General features: G+C 34.3%; 2 protein-coding genes across 2 annotated transcripts; one reads left to right on the top strand and one right to left on the bottom strand.

Annotated features, from left to right (window-relative positions):
• Positions 1-3,740: 3,740 nt before the first annotated feature.
• GTE8 (global transcription factor group E8) lies at positions 3,741-11,554 on the bottom strand. The gene is made up of 11 exons (XM_085722738.1): positions 11,398-11,554; positions 10,050-11,306; positions 9,865-9,913; positions 9,480-9,782; positions 7,161-7,231; positions 6,937-7,009; positions 5,161-5,241; positions 4,971-5,086; positions 4,792-4,858; positions 4,550-4,680; positions 3,741-4,460 (listed from the first exon to the last, which is right to left on the bottom strand). Exons 2-11 carry the CDS (start codon positions 11,298-11,300, stop codon positions 4,191-4,193), a joined length of 2,412 nt encoding a protein of 803 aa, XP_085578864.1. The 5' UTR covers positions 11,301-11,306; positions 11,398-11,554; the 3' UTR covers positions 3,741-4,190.
• Positions 11,555-14,144: 2,590 nt separating this feature from the next.
• Positions 14,145-14,771, top strand: LOC146906155 (uncharacterized). The gene has a single exon (XM_085728752.1). The coding sequence runs from the start codon at positions 14,145-14,147 to the stop codon at positions 14,769-14,771; it is 627 nt and encodes a 208-aa protein (XP_085584878.1).
• The last annotated feature ends 6,781 nt before the right edge of the window (positions 14,772-21,552 follow it).

Raw genomic sequence — 21,552 nt, 5'->3', positions numbered from 1 at the left:
AAATATAATATAAATTCTTATTTTTTTTGAATGACATCAACTAAATAACATTTATCACTCTTATAGTCAAATTTGTTTGTCCTGGTGAGCTTAACTCAGTTGGTATGGACAATGCATAATATATGCAAATTTTAGGGTTCAAGCCCCGACCACCACAAAGGAAAAGTCAAATTTATTTAAGGGTATAATTAGAAGCTGGAAAAATCATTATAAAACCTTGTATTTTCTTTATATATACTATAGATTTCCTGTATTATTTTGGTAATTTATATATACTATTAGTGTTTAAGTTATATGTAGTTATTTTTTTTTTTGACAAAAAGTTATATGTAGTTATATCTTGTTTCAAAAAAATGTAGTTATATTTATACTTCTGTGCTATATATAAAGAGAAAGGGGATTTTGAGCTAGATTTTTTGTTATTTAAATTATACTTTTAAAGAAATTTTCCTATAATACTATTATATTGTTGGTGTTATTAAAAAAATATAAGAATTTTTATTGTATTTGTTATATTATTGTTGTCAATGAAAAAGATAAATCGAGTTTGTTGATTTTGTTATATTTAAAAACTACAAATATTTATATTTATAATTTTAATCTATATAAAAAATTATATAAAATGCCGTTATAACTTACATGAAAATTTTCTTTAAAATATTGTTGATAATGTACACGCGTTAGCGCGATAAAAATGGCAGAAGTACGGACACGTGAATGCCCATTTTTCCGCTAGTATGTACAATAATCATTAGAATTGAACATCTCGAATTAGTCGATCCGTGAACCAATATCAAGTTTTAAAAAAAAGAGTATAATATTTATTAAAGAATCATATTTCAGAATAATAAAAGAAAAATAATAAATCATGATATAAAAGAAAAATATTATTCATATTATAAATCATGATTTATAAAATGAACTATTAACATCTACCTAAAATACAAAATAAATAAACCCTACTTATGAAATTGTATAACTTGAAATACTAATCAAGAGTGTATTTCGAATGAATAAAATCATATTTTAAAAAAAAATAAAATTAAAACTTAACTTACTGAATGAAATTATTGTAGGATTAAAATTGTATCAAATTATGATGTGAAAAGATAAAAAAAAAAGTAATAACTTACTAAATCCAATTTAAAAATTTGGATTCAAAGATAATTTCTTAAAATGTGTAGGTGATTTAAATTTGGTGTTTATATTTTTGTATGGAAATTTAGTGTAATTTGTTGAGATATATTATAAAAATATTTAACATGGGAGTGTCACACGGAGATTTTTTTTTTCTGAAACAATGTAGATTTTTTTTTGAAAGAAAAACAATGACACGCGTAGTTAACAACAAAATAAATACTATAATGTCCTCGTGAGCTTAGCTCACCTGGTTGGGACAATGCATAAAATATGCAAGATCCGGGTTCAAACCCTGCCCACTACCAAAAAAAAATACTATAATGACATTTAAATTATCATTAAATAATTAAATTTAAGGAAAAACTATGTTAAAATAAAATTCGAAAATATCAACATATAATGAGTAGTTTTTCCGAAAAAAAAAATATAGTGAGTAGCTTGTTGCGATATTTATGCCAAGTAAAATATTAAAACTTAATTAAAATATTTAGTGGATAGGTTCAAAGTAATATACGAAGTTTGTTGAAATGTTTATGTCAAAAAAATACCGGTTTTAGAAAATATATGAAAAATAAAAGATATTGAGAATAAACGTAGAAACGACACGTGGCAAAAAAAATCTCCTAATCATCAGCATCACCCTCCGCATGCTTCTCCATCTCGTACTGTGGCTTGGGCTCGGGATAGTACCCCTGAGATGTTCCCTCGCCATCACCATCACCACGGCGTGCCCTTCCCCCGCCCCTGGCTCTGCCACGCCTGAGTACTATCCCTTCCGCCCGTAACCTCTCCAAATGTTCTCTCCCAACAGAAGCATGCATTGCTTCTCTATCACCCCTGGTGCGCTAAACAGATTCCATACTTATAACATGCATAAAAGGGTAACACACAATCAACAGAAATACCCAAAACTATAAAAAAAAATCTTCCCACTGGTACACTTTGAATTATAAAATCCAAACTTCAACAATACAGTTCAGATTTTATAATCTGAACATGTTCAGTTCTCAGAAGAAGAAAGAAATCCGAACTTAAAGGCTTGCATGCAGAGAGAATAAGATCTAACCTTCACTTTGGTGTTTGATAAAACTTCAAATGTGATGATTTTGAGGAAAAAAAACTCCAAGATTAGACTAATTTATGGGTTTTGGATTTTGGGATAAGGGAGAAAGAAAGTGAAACTATAAAAGTAAAACTGTAAAATAGGGGAAGTTGATGGTCTTGCTTTTATATATCAAAATGTTTCGGATTTTATATTCTGAACTGATTTTCGGATTTTAAAATCTGAGGTGCATTTTGGAAAGATAAAAAAGGGCGTGGGAGAACCTCATAGGGTGGAAAGTAATAGCCATATTTTTGGGCTTTGAAAGTGCCTGTGAGCATTTAGAAATATGCTCTTTACCCAACAGAAATTGCTCGCTCCCAACTGAAATTCCAAAAACAGCACTACGTGAGTTAACTCACGCTAGTGTTTAATCTGCGTGGCTTAACTCACGCTGCATGAGTTAACTCACGCACCTCATGCATGCAGCGTGATTTAACCCACACACCTTTGGCCGGTGGCATGAGTTAACTCACGCACCTTTCTGCACCACATTTGTCACGTTTTTTAGAGGATTTGGACAGTGGTCAGATGGTTTACCACATTTTTGACCCACCATAATGGTTAGATACAACCTAGACTTGCTTTTCCCCTGTAAATACTCTTCCAACCTTCACTATTTCTCACATTCTCTCCTCCTCACTCCCTCCTCCTCTTCCTTCTCCGATATTTGCATTTTGTAGATATGTCTCAGAATCAAGGTGAAGTTCAGTTGAAAAATGAGAGTGATAAGAAGAAAGCAAAATCGACTCTGATATGGCACAGAGTCGAATGTGATGGTTCCGTAAAAAAAAGCAATTCCAAGGTGCCGGTGTACAATCATTCCAGGTTGAGGAGGAGCAGAAGGACTTGTTATTTTGGTCCTAAACCAAAAGCAGGTGCCCCAGGGACTGTCGAGGACAACCCAATTGACTTAAGCGACGAAGGAGATAATTAAATATATTGACTTGTAATAAATGTTTTTCTACATTCCTTTTAAATGTAATGGCTTGAATAAATTTGAATAAAGTAGCGTTTTGAATAAAATTGCGTATTAAATAAATTCGATTAAAGTTGCGTATTAAATAAATTCGAATAAAGACTAATTAAACTCAACGTGAATTCGAATAAAATTTGCGTATTGAGTAAGTCACGCAACTTTAACACTAGTAACTCACGCATCGTGAGTTAACTCATGCAGGGGCAATATGGTCTTTCCAATTGGGAGCGAGCAATTTCTATTGGGTAAAGAGCAGAATTCGATCATTTAAATGTGCTCAGAGAGCAATTTTTTTCATATGAAATGTTGCAACAACCCGACACAATTGATATTATGTTTTTTTTTAGGGAATGCACAGTTGATATCATGTGTTTTGGGTTATGTGCCTTACATGAAAAATCACTGTTTACAGATTGGTTTTATTTCCCATGTTAACTCGTTTGAGCATTTGTGTTCCAGTTGAACAAAAAATTAGAATAGTTTTAAAGCGACTCAAGATGAAAATGAAACTAAACAGAGTTGCGAGAAGCAAATGAAGATTACTTGTTAACTGTTTCGAAGTATAATATACACTACAATGTCCAGTGTCCTGAAAATGAAACCGATTTAGAACTTAAACTAAAATCCTAGCATATACCAAAATAGCCAAACACAAATACAACACTTAGTAATCACAAAGATGCATCTTTAGTAACAACACCACCTATCTTTTGTACAACTTAACTATGAAGGGGACGTGAAAATCAAACCACTAATTAGTATTATAAAAACAAGATGGATGCATATACTTCCACAAATTGAAAACGGCCAAGAACTGTTCCCCAAATTACAAGACAGCCGATAACTGAACGCCACCCTTTGTCCCATTTACGATGGATTAATGGATCTCAGGAAGTAATAGACTGGGATATTTTCGTGGCGTGGAGATAACTATACTTTGCTCCTTTTTATGATCCAAAGTGTGCATAACTAATCAATTTCTCCCTCTTCTACGTCATTTATAGGGTTTGGAACTGAGTGTGGCTCTCCCTCCTCATCTTCATCATCAATTTTCATATATAACCCTAATTGTTCCAAGGGATTACTATTACCAAACTTGAAACTACCCAAGCCATCCTCAGAGTGATCAGGACTTGTCTCATCTACAGAAATTGGTAATTGCTCAGCAGGTACAGCTCTAAGCCTTTCCAAATCTTCCAGAAAACGGGAATCCTCATTCATTTCAACAGTCTTTTCCATCTGCACAGATGCCAGTATATGCTCCAATAAAATCCAGAACAAACAAGCAAACACACATATTTCGGGAAGATCGACACTAACTCATTTACCTGTGTCAATGCTTGTCGAGCAGCTTCTCTCTCTAGCTCTCTCTTTCGTCTGGCTTCTGCAGCAGCTTCTGCGTCTGCCTGCTTTCGAGCATCTTCAGCAGCCTTTGCTTCTGCTTGTAGCCTTGCCTTTTCTGTTGACAAAGTGTTGGAGCAACAATATAGATTAGTTGGCACTTAAATTGAACAGTTGACATGGCCATATCATTCTCCATAATAGCACACAAGTATGAAAGCTGACTCACCTTTCCTTTGCTCCATCTCCAGTTTCTCCCTTTCCAGGCGTAATTTCTCAGGATCTCCATTTTCTCCCTGTCCTCAGCCAAATTACATTGAAGCAAATCATATTCAAATTCAACAACAATCGGAAGGATAATACAAGCAGAGTAAGTTCCACATATCTCAAATATGAGATGTGACTTACTTGTGCGAGTGTCTTTTCTCGAGCTTTTAGGATAGTATCAACAAATCGATTCTTCAATATAGCGACTCGATAAAGTTTATCAGGGGAGACCTGCCTCTCACTTGGACCACTGTCCCCTATAACATTTATGAGACAATCTGTTTGTAGCCATCTAACATACCAATAAAACCTTAAATGGACACACACATACCGTCTTGCTGGCAATCAGAGTCAAAAGAATTTCGTTTATCCTGAGAATTATCCTCAACCTGATCTAAGCCACTGACAGATTCTATAAGAAATAAAGAAAAGGGTAAGAACCTATGGAAGTATAGCAACAGCCAGACATTTAATCATGATGATAAAGGCACAGCTGCATGAATCCAAGGCTAAGAAGCAATAAGCATAGATATACTAGTTTTTTGCAAGATTAATAATATCAGTAACGTGTCCATGATCAAAATTTTGAAAATGGAATCATAGATGGTTCCACATTAAATCATTTATATATGAAAATAAAGCTCATAGGTACTATTACTATATCAGAAGAGAAAAAAACTAACATTTTCTTTCCCTTTGGGATTTGGTTGTTCATTCAAAATACTTCCTACTAATACCGTTTAGCTTCATTGACGTTTGACAATGCAAATGGAAAAGAACTCGTGAAACACCTTAAACTTTGGGAGAGTATGGTCATGGCTACTCACACCATTGAATCCATAAATAAATCCTACCAGTGATTCATCGAAAGGAGAAAATAAACGAACACGAGAGAAAATATTCTTATTCAACAAAAGTCTCAGGCAAATTGCAAACAAATACCATTAGGTTTAACATCCAAAAATTCAGCATTATCTCCCACAAATAATATGAACAGTATAGCAGTAACACCCAAGCATTTATTCACACTAAATGATGTTTAGTAGACAGCTTAATTAACCTCTTTTTTTTTTTCCATAAATGCTTACCATATGCTAATTCATGTCATACAGGCTTGAAATTCAATAACAAAAAAAGCTAACATTAGCCTAAAGATAAACTAAAATATTTCAAATAAACTTCTATAATATCAATGCGAATTTACAGCAACAAATTTCTACATTTTTGCTGTCTTAACGAGTCAAAATGGTTTTTAAAAAGTGTCAGTTCAACAAATGCAATACTAGCACTTGTATGATATAAGAAATAGCACAAACCATAGAAGTTACCATGCAAACATGAACAAACAATGGGAAAGAAGACTCAAGTTTTAGTTAAATTATCTTTGTTGAGATTTAGAAGTCCATTTTGTGTAAAAGTCAAAACCCGTTTATTATTAAGTTCAACTATGAGTGGCCTGGTCCAAACTGTCATGACACTTCGACAACATACCTGCACCCTTATATATATATATATATATATATTAAGTTCCCCTATGCTTTTTGATGTGGGACTCTTGTGTAGTTTACAACACCCTCCTTCAAGTCCAAACGGGTCTCCCTTTTCTTTTGACCCGGTTGTGACTTGCATAGTAGTCTCTCTCTCTTTTTCTTCTGGGCTTGTCCTCAACACTACAGGCTTCGGTCGTGTGACTAACCAAACCCTCTGTTCCTTTTTTGCTGTTGAGTCTCAAAGCCCAGTGCAAGTTTTAGTTATTTATTTGGACTAACGGACCTGGCTCTGATACCATTTGATATTTAGAGTGCAAGTTTTAGTTATTTATTTGGACTAACGGACCTGGCTCTGATACCATTTGATATTTAGTGAGCAAGTCTATTTTTTGCAACAGTCAAAGCCAACTTATTATTTAGTTCAACTGTACGTGTATTAATTCAAAATGTCATGACACTTGGACAACATACCAACGGCCTTAGGCATATACACTTTTCTTTCCCTCATGCATTCCAATGTGGGACTCTTGTGTTAATTTCCAACATTTGTCAAACAGAAGATCATACAGGAAAACCTTTACGTAACTAAAAATGACAAACAAAGATCCTTTACTCACGATTTCTTTCAAGAGTATCAGCAGCCCTGATCTTCTCATCTAACTGAGCTTCGGAACCCATAATTTCTGGTACCTGAATAATAACCCAGATGAACAATTATAATGTGGCAAAGTATCGTATAGCAGGAACCAAAACAGAACCAGCAATTAAAGAATCATATTCTTATAATACAAAATCATGATATAAGAAAATAGCAATGTTCAGTGAATAAACAAAACCATGCCTTTGCTCCATTTACTGGACTTGCTTTAACGTCATCAGTTTCACTATCAGAAGAACTACTAGAGTCCGAATCTGCAATGCACATATTGGATAGTCACTAATTAACATTAACATGAAAACCTATCAAGTCAAACATCAAAAGTGAAAATAAAAGCAGATAACTCCCAGAAGATAATTTGGACCTCAAACAACAATGTAACAACATATGCTTGCTACCCAAAAGAAACTACTGATACGATGAGTGTAATGCGGCAACATAAATCTAAAAGGGAAAAAAAATGATATACAAACTGCAATGAAGAGTTGGTTGTAAGTAAATAAAACACTTCCGTTATTTGGCAACCAACCAACCACAACAACAACAACAACCACCAAGCCTTTTCTATCATAAACCATTTCAGTTCAACACATTAATTTCTAAATCTTTCCTAATAGTTTCCACTTTCCCCTATAGTTTTTGTAGGACCTCCCCTACCTCTAGTGATCTGACTATCCTCCATCTAGTCTACTCTCCTTACTAGAGAATCTACAGGTCTTCTCTCTACATGCCCAAACCACCTAAGCCTATTTTCCACCACCTTTTCTACTATAGGTGCTACCCCAACTCTCTAATATTGTCATTTTTAATACTATACCATCTGGTCTTACCACACATCCAACGCAACATCCTCATCTCCGCTACGCTTATTTTATTCTTGTGTTTGTTCCTCACCCCCGAACATTTCTAAGGCTTTACCTAGCTGACTGGTGTTTAAGGGTGAAAAGAAATCGTTGGATGACTATTTTAAATAGATTAAAATGTGTCTGTTTTTTGTGATTAGAAACGTTTTCTTTTGATTTATGTTGAATTTCAACTTTGTTAGTAAAGTAGTTCCAATTTATGCTCAATAGCCACGGAAATGATTAATGGAGAGTGGTTAATGAGCAGCACTTAGTTATTGAGTAAATCAATCACTTGTGTGATTAATGGGAGTAATGATTTTGTTTAGGGGCTCTGTTTCTACTTATTAGCTTGTTTCCTATTTATTAATGTCTTAGTAGGATTTGCATCTCTTTCGAACTAAACAGAAATTATGCATATTCATGTCACACTAACAAATAAAGAAACATCACTGAAATCAACATGTCTTAAAATAATGCATTTAATGGTAGTACTAATTGTAATCCTCCCCTATAAGAACAAAAGCCCACTATACTACCCAACTCTAATCCTAAACCAAGGAAGCTTTAATTTAATTAACTGATACAGTGCTACATACGCGGATAAATAAATCTACATTGGTTGTCTAATAAAGTATCTGTGGTATCGGTCGTGCAAGCCAAATTTAATAAACTTTGTATATTAAAGATATAAACAGATTGTTGATCAAGGGATTCTGGGTTAGCATGAAAATGAAAATAATAATAATTTTACGCATGATTCAAATATTTTTCTTTCTCTAAAACACCCATCTTAAAAAATGTTAGAGAAAAGAGTGGAAAAAATAAAAGGATATAAAACCAACACGATAAATTTAAAGCCAGATCTATGGGTGATAGGAAAATGTAATACTCTTCCCTCTGCATGTCTCGCAGAACTCATCTATAATAAGCTGTGCTCAGCTGGCACAGTTTGTTAGAGCATCTCCAATGGGGAGTCCTTTACCTTACAGGGACTCCATCCTATTAAGGACCCCCATTGGAGGAAGAAAAAAATGGGTACCTAATAGTTACCATCACCTATATAAGGACTCTCTCTCTTCAACAACTAACGGGCCTCATGATTAAAATAGGAAAGAAAATAGATAAAACTTGGTCTCACCATCTTAAATTCATGCGATTATGCTCTCTTCAACTACTTTTTATTTATTTTCTAAATGCACGGATTAAAGTACATGTTAATGAGACCTACTTAAGGACCCTTTTTAGTTTACTACCATTGGAGTCATGGGGTCCTTAATAGTACTTTCAGTAAAAAGTTGTAAATAAGTGATATGTACACGTGAGACCTATTTAAGCACTCTTCAGTTTTACTAACATTGTGGATGCTCGCTCTTAGAGTTTAGCTTAGTGCAGTTTCAGCTTCCATAACCGCTATCATCTTTTATGGTTCTATAAATTCTTGTAACATTGTGTATTCACTCAAAATGTTAATCATGTAGAAGTGTTTTTCTAATTGAATTTTCCCTCTACTTTGCTATGAGTTTCTAGAACACTATTACAGGGGAAATTGAGCTAAAAAATAAGATAATTTCCTAAATCATGTCCAAAATATGTCCTGTGATGAAATCTTCAAAGACATGGATAACCACGGACCACAGTTATATAATCCAAGAAGTACCTTTGGAGTGGTCTGGACTCGGACAATTGTTCGTTCTGCAAGTTGCATCCTTTTCAACCTTCACATCAGGATTGTTTAAAACAGGAGGCACACTTCCACCAACGTCCTTTTCAACCTTCACATCAGGATCACTTGAAACAGGGGGCACACTTCCACCAGTGTCCTTTTCAACCTTCACATCAGGATCGCTTGAAACAGGAGGATCATTTACAGAAATGCCGTGTTCGACCTTCACATTAGGATCGCTTGAAACAGGGGGCTCATTCCCACCTATGTCCACTTCTTCATCAGCCAGATCATTACCTATAAGTAGAACGGTTATCGAAAAGTAAAACAATTGACTATGCTTCCACACATGCACAGAGACACAAACTCACAAGAGTACCTTTAAATGGTTGCAATGAGGAATTGCTAGGTCCAGAATCATTCAACACCTGCAACCGAAAATATAGAATATGAGAAGTAAAAAGAAAAGTATTTTAAGAAAAAAAAAAGTACGGCAGGGTGGATCAGTGCAACAAGATCAAATGTGATAATAACTTATGAAACATAAAGGTAGCAGGGAGGCACCTCAATTTCACACTCTTCAACTTTTTCTTGGTTCTTTTGCTTCTCTTGCAAAAAGTCATCCAAAAGCTTTCGTAACGTGAACAATGTATCATCATTGAGAACATCAATATCAATCTCAATCTCATCCTCTCCACATTCTCTTCCATTTGAACTATGCTCTTTCAAGAAATCAATAATATGAACAGGTATTTCCCCGAGCAAAGATTCCAATTGTCGACCTAGATTGTGCTTATCTTGATCCGACATACCCGGCATAGCAGGTGTGATAACTTGAGGTTGAGGGGGAAGTGAGACAATTTTCCTCTTTTTGGAAGGAGGCTTTGGTCTAGTAGTTTTCACATCTTGACGAGGGTTTGGCTTTGTAGGTAACGGCAAAGCATCACTTTTAGGCAGTTTCTTCTCTATTGTTTTCCATCTCACTTCAAAAAATTTACGGAGGGTATCGGCCATGATATATACATCATTCCCCGGTGGATTATAGGTCATTGCATTCGAAAACGTAAGCCTCACGTCACCAGCAAATTCCAATGGGTCAGAGTATGCTCCGGTATCAATCTTCCTTTTTATTGTTCCCAAATCCATAGGTTCCTTAATGATAGTGAAATAATCAGGAAGGTTCAACTTGACTACATCCACAGGGGTGTTGAAAACCCAACCATACTGGTGAGTCATCAACCGTGTCAAAAGTGACTCACAATCTTTCATCAACAAAGAATTTGCCATGGTAGGCGAACGAGTCTGTACCGGAGCCTCAAACTTTCCAGAAGTGCCCCGATTCCATCCGCGAGCCTTATTAATCTTCCCAGAAAGTTTGGCTTTACCACCAGGTAAAGAACTAGACACGGATTTTTTCCTAGAGTCTCCCACTGGATTCCCATTATTTCCTCCGCCTCCACCTCCTCCACCGCTACAACTTAGAATATCACTACATGATGACAATGTAACACCATTGGATCTCTGCAGTTCAATTCTCTTCTGAAGTTGACGAATCTGTTCAATCTCAGATCTCAACCGTTGCTTCAGACCTTGTACTTCAATAGGTGATAATTTTGATAATGGAAGAATTTGTATAGGAGCACCAAACGCACCGCGGCGATGACGGTGGCGAATTGAATTCAAACTGATGGACTTCTTTGAGGGGCCAGTGGAGTCTTCGGAAACAGTAATTTCAGTGTCTATTTGTCCCGATGACCCCTCAGATTCACCAACTGGATTACCGAAATAACCTCCACCAACCCTATTGTTTTCCATCCCTTCCTGCTCATTAAATTAAATTAAATTAAAACTGCTAAAATTTAATGGAACTGAAAACATGAATTTAATAATAATGATAGTGTAAATTAATTACCCTGTACTGCAGCTAGTTGAAATTGAGTACTACGAATCGAAGTATCGAACCCTAGCTCAGCAAACGACAAAAGCAGCTTAAGCGCGTTTTCCGATCTCAGCAACGAAGAAGAAGAAGAAGAAGAAGAAAGTTGGACTCTTGCAACCAAGTTGATCTTGTAAGAAGAAGATTATGATGACGCCGACTTTCATCTGCAATTTGCATCACTCTCAGCCGTGCGATGTATAATCAACGGATACTATCCCACTTCGCCGTGTGTTGACAAATGTACTTTTTTCATTTTTCTTTATTGTAAAAATGTGAGCTTAATTGCAATTTTAGTCCTCTTGTTTTATCTTTCTAATAAAAATGGTCCTCCTATAGATTTAGGAAGGTGTGTGCTAACTCGAAAATCATTGATCTTTTTAAGGGTTAATATGTGTTTACCCCCCTGTAATATAGGTCATTTCCGGTTTTCCCCCCTGTAAAATATTTTTTTTTGAATTTCATCCTTGAAATTTGAAAATATTTTGGTTTTAGACCTTCATTGAAAATTTCACCCCTGTAATTTGAGCAAATTTAGGTTTACCCCTCTTGTAATTTGAAAAAAATTTGGTTTACCCCCCCTGTTCATTTGAGCAAATTTCGGTTTACCCCCTGCCATATCTTTGATTTTGTACTGTCAAAGCTCATGAAGGTCCAAAACCAAAAATCTTCAAATTACGAGGACGAAATCCAAAAAAAATATTTTACAGGGGGTAAAACCGAAAATGGCCAATATTACAGGAGGGTAAACACATATTAACCCTCTTTTTAATGCAAAGGTAATAGTTTAAAATTCTTAATCAATATCTTATAACAAAGGGAAATGTTAACTTGTGCCCTCAAGGCACAAGTTAATGATTCAAATATAGAAAAAACTTATTGGAATGTGCGCATTGTATTTAATATTTAGCTTTTTAATCATTTAAATGCACAAAATTTTAGAGAAAGTTTCTTCTTTTAGGTTTCTTAACATGTGCCCTAAGGGCACAAGTTAACACTACCCTATAATAAATGATAATTTGATTTTAATCAAAGCTATATTTTTCAAGAAATTAATATGTGCTTATATTTTTTCTTAATTTGTTTTGTAAGACCCCAAGCTGGAATACGAGCGTTTTACAAGGGATGGTTGCAGATGTGGAAAGAAAGAAATGATTTTCAAATAATAGTTTATGATTTATTGTTGTTTCAGAGTCTCTATTTTATTTGTGGTTGACTTGCTATGAAATTGGAACTGGTATTGTTACTTCTGGAGGTTGTTAAGTATGTTTTAGAATGATACTTTATAATTAATGTATTAAGTAATGTTTGGAGTTTATTATGTTATGATGTAATTGTTTAATACTCGACGCGTTTAATCCTCTTTTATTGGTTTGGCTTCATTTTTTGAATTAACCTCTGTATCCAAAATAAACATTTTTCACATCCTAATCTTTGCCACAGAAAAACTATTTTTTAAAATTTATTTAGTGACAGTTGTGATGCCATTGGCTTTTATAGAGAAAATAAACGTTTAGATTTTTTACTTATTCCATTAATTTTTGAAAATTTTGTGCAGAATGTTTTATTTAGAAATATTTCAAAAACTTCTTTACCAGCAACCAACCTTACCATAGCCATAAATTCAACCTTGGTAGCCACCCTCTCATTGATGATCTAGGCGCCACTTCCCTAACTAAGCCGGTAACCAAAAATGAAGTCCTTGTTGCACGCCACTTCCCTAACTAAGCCGGTAACCAAAAATGAAGTCCTTGTTGCACTTAACTCTATGAAACCTTACAAAGCACCAGGACCAGATGGTTTCCAATGCATTTTTTTCAAACAATACTGGCACATTATTGGAGATGATATTTTCAATATGGTGCATTCGGCTTTCCAAACAGGTGCCTATGATCCTGGAATTTCCGACACCCTCATTGCTAAACTTTGGGTGAATCTTCTTTCCAGCAATTATTCTAATGGCTCTAATTTCCTTTTTAACGCTTCAGCCCGTCCCAATAGCTCTTCTTCTTGGTCCTCTATAACCCGTGCTAAAAATGTCCTTAAAACCGGTTATATTTGGAGAGCAGGTTCAGGTAACTCTTCTTTTTGGTATAGCAATTGGAGTCCTCTTGGTGTTATTGGCACTCAGGTACCATTTGTGGACATTCATGATATTCACCTCACTGTTCATGATGTTATCACAAATAATGGTCAGCACTCTCAATCTCTCTACACCATCCTTCCCACAGACATAGCAGAAACCATCAACAACACCCGGTTAAATTTCAATCCATCTCTTATGGATGCTTATATTTGGCCTCACCAAAAAAAGGGTATTTACTCTACTAAAAGTGGATATGATTGGTTAATCTCTCATCTCAATCCTGATACTCAAGTTACTGATTCATGGAGCTGGATTTTGAGATTAAAAGTACCTGAAAAATTCAAATTCTTGATTTGGTTGGCATATCACAATGCTGTCCCCACTTTATCATTGCTCCATCACCGGAACATGGTAAATTCAACAATTTGCTCTAGATGCGGTGTCCGTGAAGAAACTTTATTTCACTGTTTAAGGGACTGTAATTTTTCTGCTGCAATTTGGAACAAAATCAGGTTTCTCCTACCAACATTTCTTCTCCTCCATTTCGATGTCAGATTGGTCGAGGGAAGGATCCAGCTGCACGCGTTCAACGGTTTTTCTTGCTGGTTTATGGTGGATTTGGTGGCACCGTAACAACATGTGTCTCGGCAATACAACCATGTCAGAATTCCAGCTCAGCAATAACATCTTCAATTTGGCAGATTCCATCACTAATGCTTTCCGTAAAGCTGACGTCGCTGCCCCTTCACCTAGGCTGATCCGCTGGAACAATAACAACTATCAGTGCACTATTTTGAATGTTGATGGCAGCTGTCTCGGTGTTCCCATTCGTGCAGGTTTTGGAGGTGTCTTTCGCGACAACACGGGAACATACATAGCAGGTTATTCGGGCTATATCAGTCATTCTCAGGACATTCTGTTTGCAGAGCTCACGGCTCTTTATCAAGGGTTAAGGTTGGCGATCAGCTTCAATTGTGAGGAATTGGCGTGCTATTCAGACTCCCTTCTTGCAATCAACCTCATCAAAGATGATTTAAATCATTTTCATGTTTATGTTGTTCTCATACAAAACATCAAAGACGTCATGGTTTCTCGTAATTTCAACCTTCATCACTCACTCAGAGAGAAAAATCAGTGTGCGGACTTTATGGCTAAACTTGGAGCATCGAATGATGTTGAATTGACTCTCCACTCTTCTCCTCCAGAGGACCTGCTGCCTCTGCTTAGGACGGATGAATTAGGAGTCCTCTTTATGAGGCGCTAGCCTCTTTCTTTTTGTCTGTTTTTTTTTTTGTTTTTAGCCTTGTAACCAAAAAAAAAAAATGTTAAAAAGAATATTTCTATTTTGAAAAACAATACACGTGTAAGTATTTAATAAATTTCAATTTCAATATTTTGACAATTTTAAAATTTTTACTTAAAAATGTCTTGTCAAAAATCTCTATCCAGTTTTACTGATCAATGTACCGTAATGCATATGAACATGTACATGGCCAATACACATAAGCGATACAACTCAAGGTATGATCAGCGGTTCTAAAGATCTTGGGAAAACCCGTTAACTAAACATGCCACCTTATGTAAATAGTTGTTTATCCCAAAGCATAGTTATCATTTACGGTAGTATTATATTTAAAGCAATGATTCCTCATTTAAAACTAAAAAAATATATGAAATATTTGTAGCAAAGATTTTTATGAAATGTATGATTTTATATTATGGTAACGCTAATTTGTACCTTTAAAACTGAAGTTAATGTTTCAAATGTAAAGATAATTGATTAAAATGTATTAATTAGTTTTCACCTTTAAATTTTTTTATTGTCTTATTGCACAAGATTTTAAAGAAAATTTTTTCTTTTTGGTTTCGCAATTTGTGCCCTAACTGAATAGCTTGACACAACTATTTGACATTTGATTTGAAATCTGTCAAATCAAAATCAGAATGAATATTTATATCAAGTTTCAAATATTTGATCTCCATATTTGAATAAAATTATAGACCAAATCATAGTATTTTTTATTTATTATTCCATATATAAATGGTACAAGTCAATGAATTATTTTTAGTTTTGGATTTTTACTTGAAATAGTTCATAGGTATACCTGCTTATGTGATGTTACACCATTTTTAGGATCTATGATAATTAAGGTTAGGGTTGTTAGAATGTGGTTTGTTAGTCCACCAAACAGCCTTGATCAACCTATGCCGTCAATTGAATTAGTTTTGGTTGATGATAAGGTGAGTTTGTTACAAATCTTAAACATATGTTATATTTATAAATGTCTTTATTTTTTTTAATTATGTTTTATTATATAGTTATGTATTCGTTTTTCTATAAATTATTTGATTGTTTTTATTTTATTGTTTGTTTCTAATAGGGTGAAAGAATTCATGCCTCTATCTTGAAAAACCAGTTGGATAGGTTTAAATGCCTGTTGCAGGAAGGTTCTGTCTACGAGATCTCTTATTTTTATGTGCACGTAAACATCGGATCATTTAGAACCACTGCACATTCTTATAGTATTGTTTTCAATAGTGATACCATTGTTAAGAATGAGAGGTCTGAGTTTATCTCTTTGTATGGATTAATCCCGATTAAGTGTGCCGAAATTTCAAGCATGTTGTTGATTGTGACTTTCTTATTGGTGAGACCATTATCTTTTATTTGTTCCTTGATTTTTATACTTATTTTGTAATGTTTCTAATTTATTGTTGATTGTTATACCTTTGTAGATATACTTGGTTTTGTAACCGGGATAAGTTCCGACAAGGATTACTATGTTGATGGAGAAAAAACGAAAGTTTTAATTATCGAGTTAACTAATGATTGGTAGGCTTTGTTGTATATATTTTTATTTATGTTTTAGATAACTTTAGAATTTTGTTTAATTTCATGTCAATAGTTACAATATTAATCTTTCAACAGTGGAAAAGTTGATTGTGTTATCCATGGAGAACAAATTAAAGTTTTAAAGCAGTCTCTTGAAACTGAAGACACTAGATTGAAGGTTGTTGTTCTTAGATTTTGCAAGGTTGTGGTGTTCAGAGGCACAATGTTAATATATGTCAAATCCAAGAACAGAGGTATATGTTTTTTTGGTTTTCTAATATATCAACTGTTGTTTTTAGATTTCCAAACTATTGTATTTGGATTTCCAAATTCTATTATCTACCGAAGTTGTTACTAGGTTGAGTCACGACCAGGTCGCTCTCTTTAAGACGTTTCGTGGCACTACCCAAAGTTGTGCAAGGTAGACTATCAACCACGCCGCCTCCAGGATAAAACAAGCCCAGCTACAACTGTGCGGTTAACTACTGCATTGTAGAAAACCGTTCGAGAATTACACCTTCAAATATGGTACTAAGACCACTCTTTAATACTGAAACCACTTTAATATGGTATTATTACCATTCTATTATGGTGCTAAGACCACTCAAATATGGTGTTTCCACCATTCTAACCCTTAAGTTCTCCAAACTATCAATATGGTACTATGACCACTCAAATATGGTGTTACCACCATTTCTCCTCAAATAGAAAAATATTGTTATAATATTTATATACTGTTAAGATCATTCTTGATTCCGACGGGACATTATTATTCCAAATAGGGACTATGATCTTAAAAGTACTCTTTATTCCGAAGGGACATATATTACCCAAGGGACTATGAACTTAAGACCATTCTTAATTCTGAAGGGACATTAAACCGAAAAGGGACTATGGTCTTAAGAACACTATTAATTCCGAAGGGACAGAAAGGAGTAGAAAAAGGAGAATGACTTGTTAAACAAGTCGAAGGAGGGAGAAGAGAGGAAAGACTCGTCAACACAAGTCAAGAAAGGGAGAAGAGAGAAAGAGTTCCCGACAACTCAATGAAACTCTTTGGTCTGTGGAATGCACTATGTGAGTTCTCTATTTATAGGGAAAATTCAAAACTAATAAGTGAGAAACTTTGGGAACAAGTAATATGAGAAACTTTGGGAACAAGTAACATATTACTTTGCGGTTAAGTAATTCACATATTAGATCTAGTACAAAAATATCTTAATTGAGTACTAAAATATATTAAATTTAGTACAAAAATATATTATATTATGTACCAAAATATTTTAGCAAAACTTGGGGACTAAGAAAGCACTTTCTAATAATGATTAAATTAATTATTTAATTTATCATTTCCAAATAATAAAATATATATCAATATATATTTTTTCTCTAGTGCTTATGTACCCCCATTAATTAGAGGTACACCCCCACTATATAAACACTTCTAATGTGTGTGTTCCATCCGATGTGGGACTTCCACTTTTTTTCAATTCACACAACACTAGTTCTACCCAACATGGGAATTTGTGTTTAGTCTTTTTACTCAATTTCCACACATGTTCCAACAATCCCCCACTTTAATTTAAAAAATGGTTTCAGAAGTAACGTCAAAAACGTCTCCATAAGATTTGTTAGTGAACAAAGGTGTCGCCTACAACTTGAACCTTTGCATAGCGAGTAAAATTCTGATTAACAAGAGTTGCTTACATCATTGAACTCTATCTCAGACATAGAACCCACACACAAACCTTTTCATAAGGTGTATTCTAAAAGCCCGTGCGTTTATGGCCTTCCACGTGTATCCCGGTTTTAACGAACGCTCTAGGTATTTTGCCTCGAATCCCATAGGAACCGGCCCTTAGTTCCACATTCATATAGGTGAGTCTATCAAGAGTACTCCTGCAGCTATGTACTCCACTCCAAATAGAGTATAGATCTCATTAAGAGTTTCTATTATCTCATCCTTCTATCGCTGCAGGAATCATGCTTTCTTACTTTTATCATAACATGTTCTATCACTTGTGACTTGTTATTACCCATTGAACCTATTTCTTGGGATCTCCAGTCATGTAGGTCGGGTTACCATCACTTGTGACCTTTGGGCATTAGTCCCATCCTATTGGATGTGTTTAGGACTTTCTTTCTAGTAATTCCTTTCGTCAAAGGATTAACTAATTCTTTATCAGTACGTATATGATCTACTTTGACCGTTCCTTTTGAGAGTAGCTAGCTCTCTAATCCTTTATGTGTTCATGCCTTAATTATCGTCTCTAACGATTCTCAATTTTTGTAATAGCTGCAGACTATCACAATGAATTAACACTTCTGGAAACGGTTTTATCCACTAAGGGATCTCAATTAGCAAGCATCTTGTCAACTTAATTCTCCACTAGTTTTCTCTAGTGTTCTCATCTCAGATTCATTCCATAGTGGACTGAGTCAATATCATTTGTTTTAACAAACAACTCCTCTAGTGATGCTCAATATGCAAACACTAGTCGCTAAATCATCTGAAAGATGTTCTATTTTATATCTTGTACCATTTAAGTACAATAGGTTACTCCTAGTGAAGTAATCTTAGAGTCATAATCTTCTTAAGGCACCTCATGACTCTTTCTATAACATGGCAATGCTTCTCATCCGTCTACTAGTAAACTTGCACAAGAGTTTTACGACATCGGCAATGTCGGGTCCAATACATTCAGTGGCTTACCTAAGGACTGCCAATGATGCTCGCATATTTTATTTGTTTAACTCCATCTCAAGTGTTCTTACACTTGGATCATAATATATGATTGCAAGTTTACGGTGAAATAATAATATTTCCTTAAGAACTTCAACTTTGTCTAGGTCTTTCTTATCAATGTTATTGATAAACAATGATTTCACATAATTCATAACATGAATCTTTAAATCAAATATGAGCAAGTCGTCTTTATAGAGACTTATGATCGTGCAAATATTATTTGTCACTTTCATTCACTTTATACTCATTCGATAACATTAGAATATCAAATTTTTCATGTCATTCCTTAAGAGTTTATTTTAGACCATACAAATAATTATCTAACTTACAGACCTTGTTTTCTTGTCCATGAATCGCAAAACTTTCAGGTTGTTTCATATAGATTTCTTCTTCTAGTTCACCATAAAAAGAGGCAACTTTCACATCCATTTGGAGTACTATCGAGTTATGAACGGCGGCTAAAGGGACTAGTACTCTTATGGATATGATTTTCGTGACTGGTGAATGAATGTCGAAGAAGTCTATATTTTTCTCTGTCTAAAACCTTTGACTACAAGGAGAGTCTTGTATTCATCAACCGTATCATCAGGTTTTAGTTCCTTTTTCCAAAATCCAAATACAACTGATTGATTTTGCAACTATGAGACAAGTCAACCAAGTGTCATGTTTTGTTGGACTCTAGAAGATTCATTTCATCGTTTATTGCTTTTTGCCATAATTCAGCATCCAATGAGGATATAACTTCTTTAAGGCTTAATGAATCTTCTTCCAATGTATAAACCAAGTTCATACTCTTTAGCATTTTTAGCTTTCTTACCTCCTTGAGGTTCTATAACATCTCATATGATGTTTTCATAACTATTTCTAATTACATGAATGTGATTAGATATAGTGCCCCCACTAGTTCTTAATTTTTAGAAGGGAATTTAGTTTACCCCCACTAGTGCCCCCACTATTCTTTAATTTACAGGGGTACTTACTTCGTAGAAATCTGCATCTTTTAATTCTATGATCACTTTAACATTTAGGTCATAAAACCTATATGCTTCGTTATTTATAACATACCTAATGAATACACATTCATAGGCTCTACTAGTGAGTTTAACTCTCTTGGGGTCCTGAAGCCAAATATAGTCCGGACAATCCCAAGTTCAAAAATAAGACAAGTTGGATTGTCTTTTCTTCAAAAATTTCTTAATTAGAATTTTTGTTCTTAGACTTGGGTACTCTATAAATTTCAATTTTCGTTATAAAAATTGAACATTCAAGCATATCAATTTTATTTTCCAAAATTCACAGTCATCAATAAATATGATAAAAACATCATTTTATCATTTCTAATTTATGTGTGATCAAATTCACACATATCATAATTTATTATATTTAGAGATTCATATTCTCTAAATTCTGATTTATATGAACTTTTGGTTCATATTTCTTGACTGCAATAAATAAAATTGTCTAATCATATAACGTTGGAATTAAGTCCAAGTTACTCAAGTTTAAAATTAAACGCTTGTTCACACAATAAATTTTGATATGTCAAATATTAAAATCACACAACTAATAAAATAGAAGGAGAGTTTAATTTTGAACATACCATCAAAGGTGCAATCTTTTTGCACAAGAATGTATGGTAGACAAGCTCTCTTTAAGTTTGAGTCAACTCAGTCTTATTCAGTAGAAATCTGAAATTCAGATTCTTTCTTATTTTTAGAACATGCAACATGTCTATATACCCAATATGCCATAAAGTTTATGGCAATTCTTGTTATTGTTTTAAACAATAACTCACGTAAGTACCAGCCAATAAAAAAACTTTATCAATTTTTGTTACTGTTTAGTAACAAACGGAACCAAACATTTTCTTTTCAGCTCACATCGCTTGTTACGTGACGGCTCACATTTTTTTATTTTCAGCTCCAAACATTTTTTTTTGGCTCGTTTCTTTTGTTTTGTAACAAAATAAACTCGTTTGGTTCTGTAACAAATAATTTGTTTTGTAACAAATTATTGTTTCACTATATGGCTTTGATTTCGAAACCATATTTCAAACAAATTCAACGTATTTGAATTTTTTAGTGTTGTTATTTAAAACAACAATCACTTCATCGTTTCAGTCAAAAGATTTATTTCTATATCATGATTTATCCTTAATATATTTAGGGACAACTTAACCTTAATAAGTAACTTCTTCGGTAAACATAGTAGATCGAAACGTCTTAAAATTGTTGTTTTTGGATTTCCAAACTATTGTATTTGGATTTCCAAATTCTATTATCTACCGAAGTTGTTACTAGGTTGAGTCACGACCAGGTCGCTCTCTTTAAGACGTTTCGTGGCACTACCCAAAGTTGTGCAAGGTAGACTATCAACCACGCCGCCTCCAGGATAAAACAAGCCCAGCTACAACTGTGCGGTTAACTACTGCATTGTAGAAAACAGTTCGAGAATTACACCTTCAAA

This window comes from Medicago sativa, chromosome 7 (genome assembly GCF_051527215.1).
Source record: "Medicago sativa cultivar Bolivia chromosome 7, Bolivia_mono, whole genome shotgun sequence".
NCBI lineage: Eukaryota > Viridiplantae > Streptophyta > Magnoliopsida > Fabales > Fabaceae > Medicago > Medicago sativa.
This window is presented reverse-complemented; position numbering and strand designations above follow the sequence as displayed.

Bases quoted from the DNA above. Each gene is read 5' to 3' on its own strand.
- GTE8 (XM_085722738.1), bottom strand. From the start codon at position 11,300: ATGGAAAACAATAGGGTTGGTGGAGGTTATTTCGGTAATCCAGTTGGT. The intron at 4,859-4,970 runs GTAAGTCACATC...GGCTGAGGACAG, and splicing joins GAGAAAAGACACTCGCACAA to GGAGAAAATGGAGATCCTGA. The intron at 4,461-4,549 runs GTAAATGAGTTA...GCATCTGTGCAG, and splicing joins CTCGACAAGCATTGACACAG to ATGGAAAAGACTGTTGAAAT.
- LOC146906155 (XM_085728752.1), top strand. From the start codon at position 14,145: ATGTGTCTCGGCAATACAACCATGTCAGAATTCCAGCTCAGCAATAAC.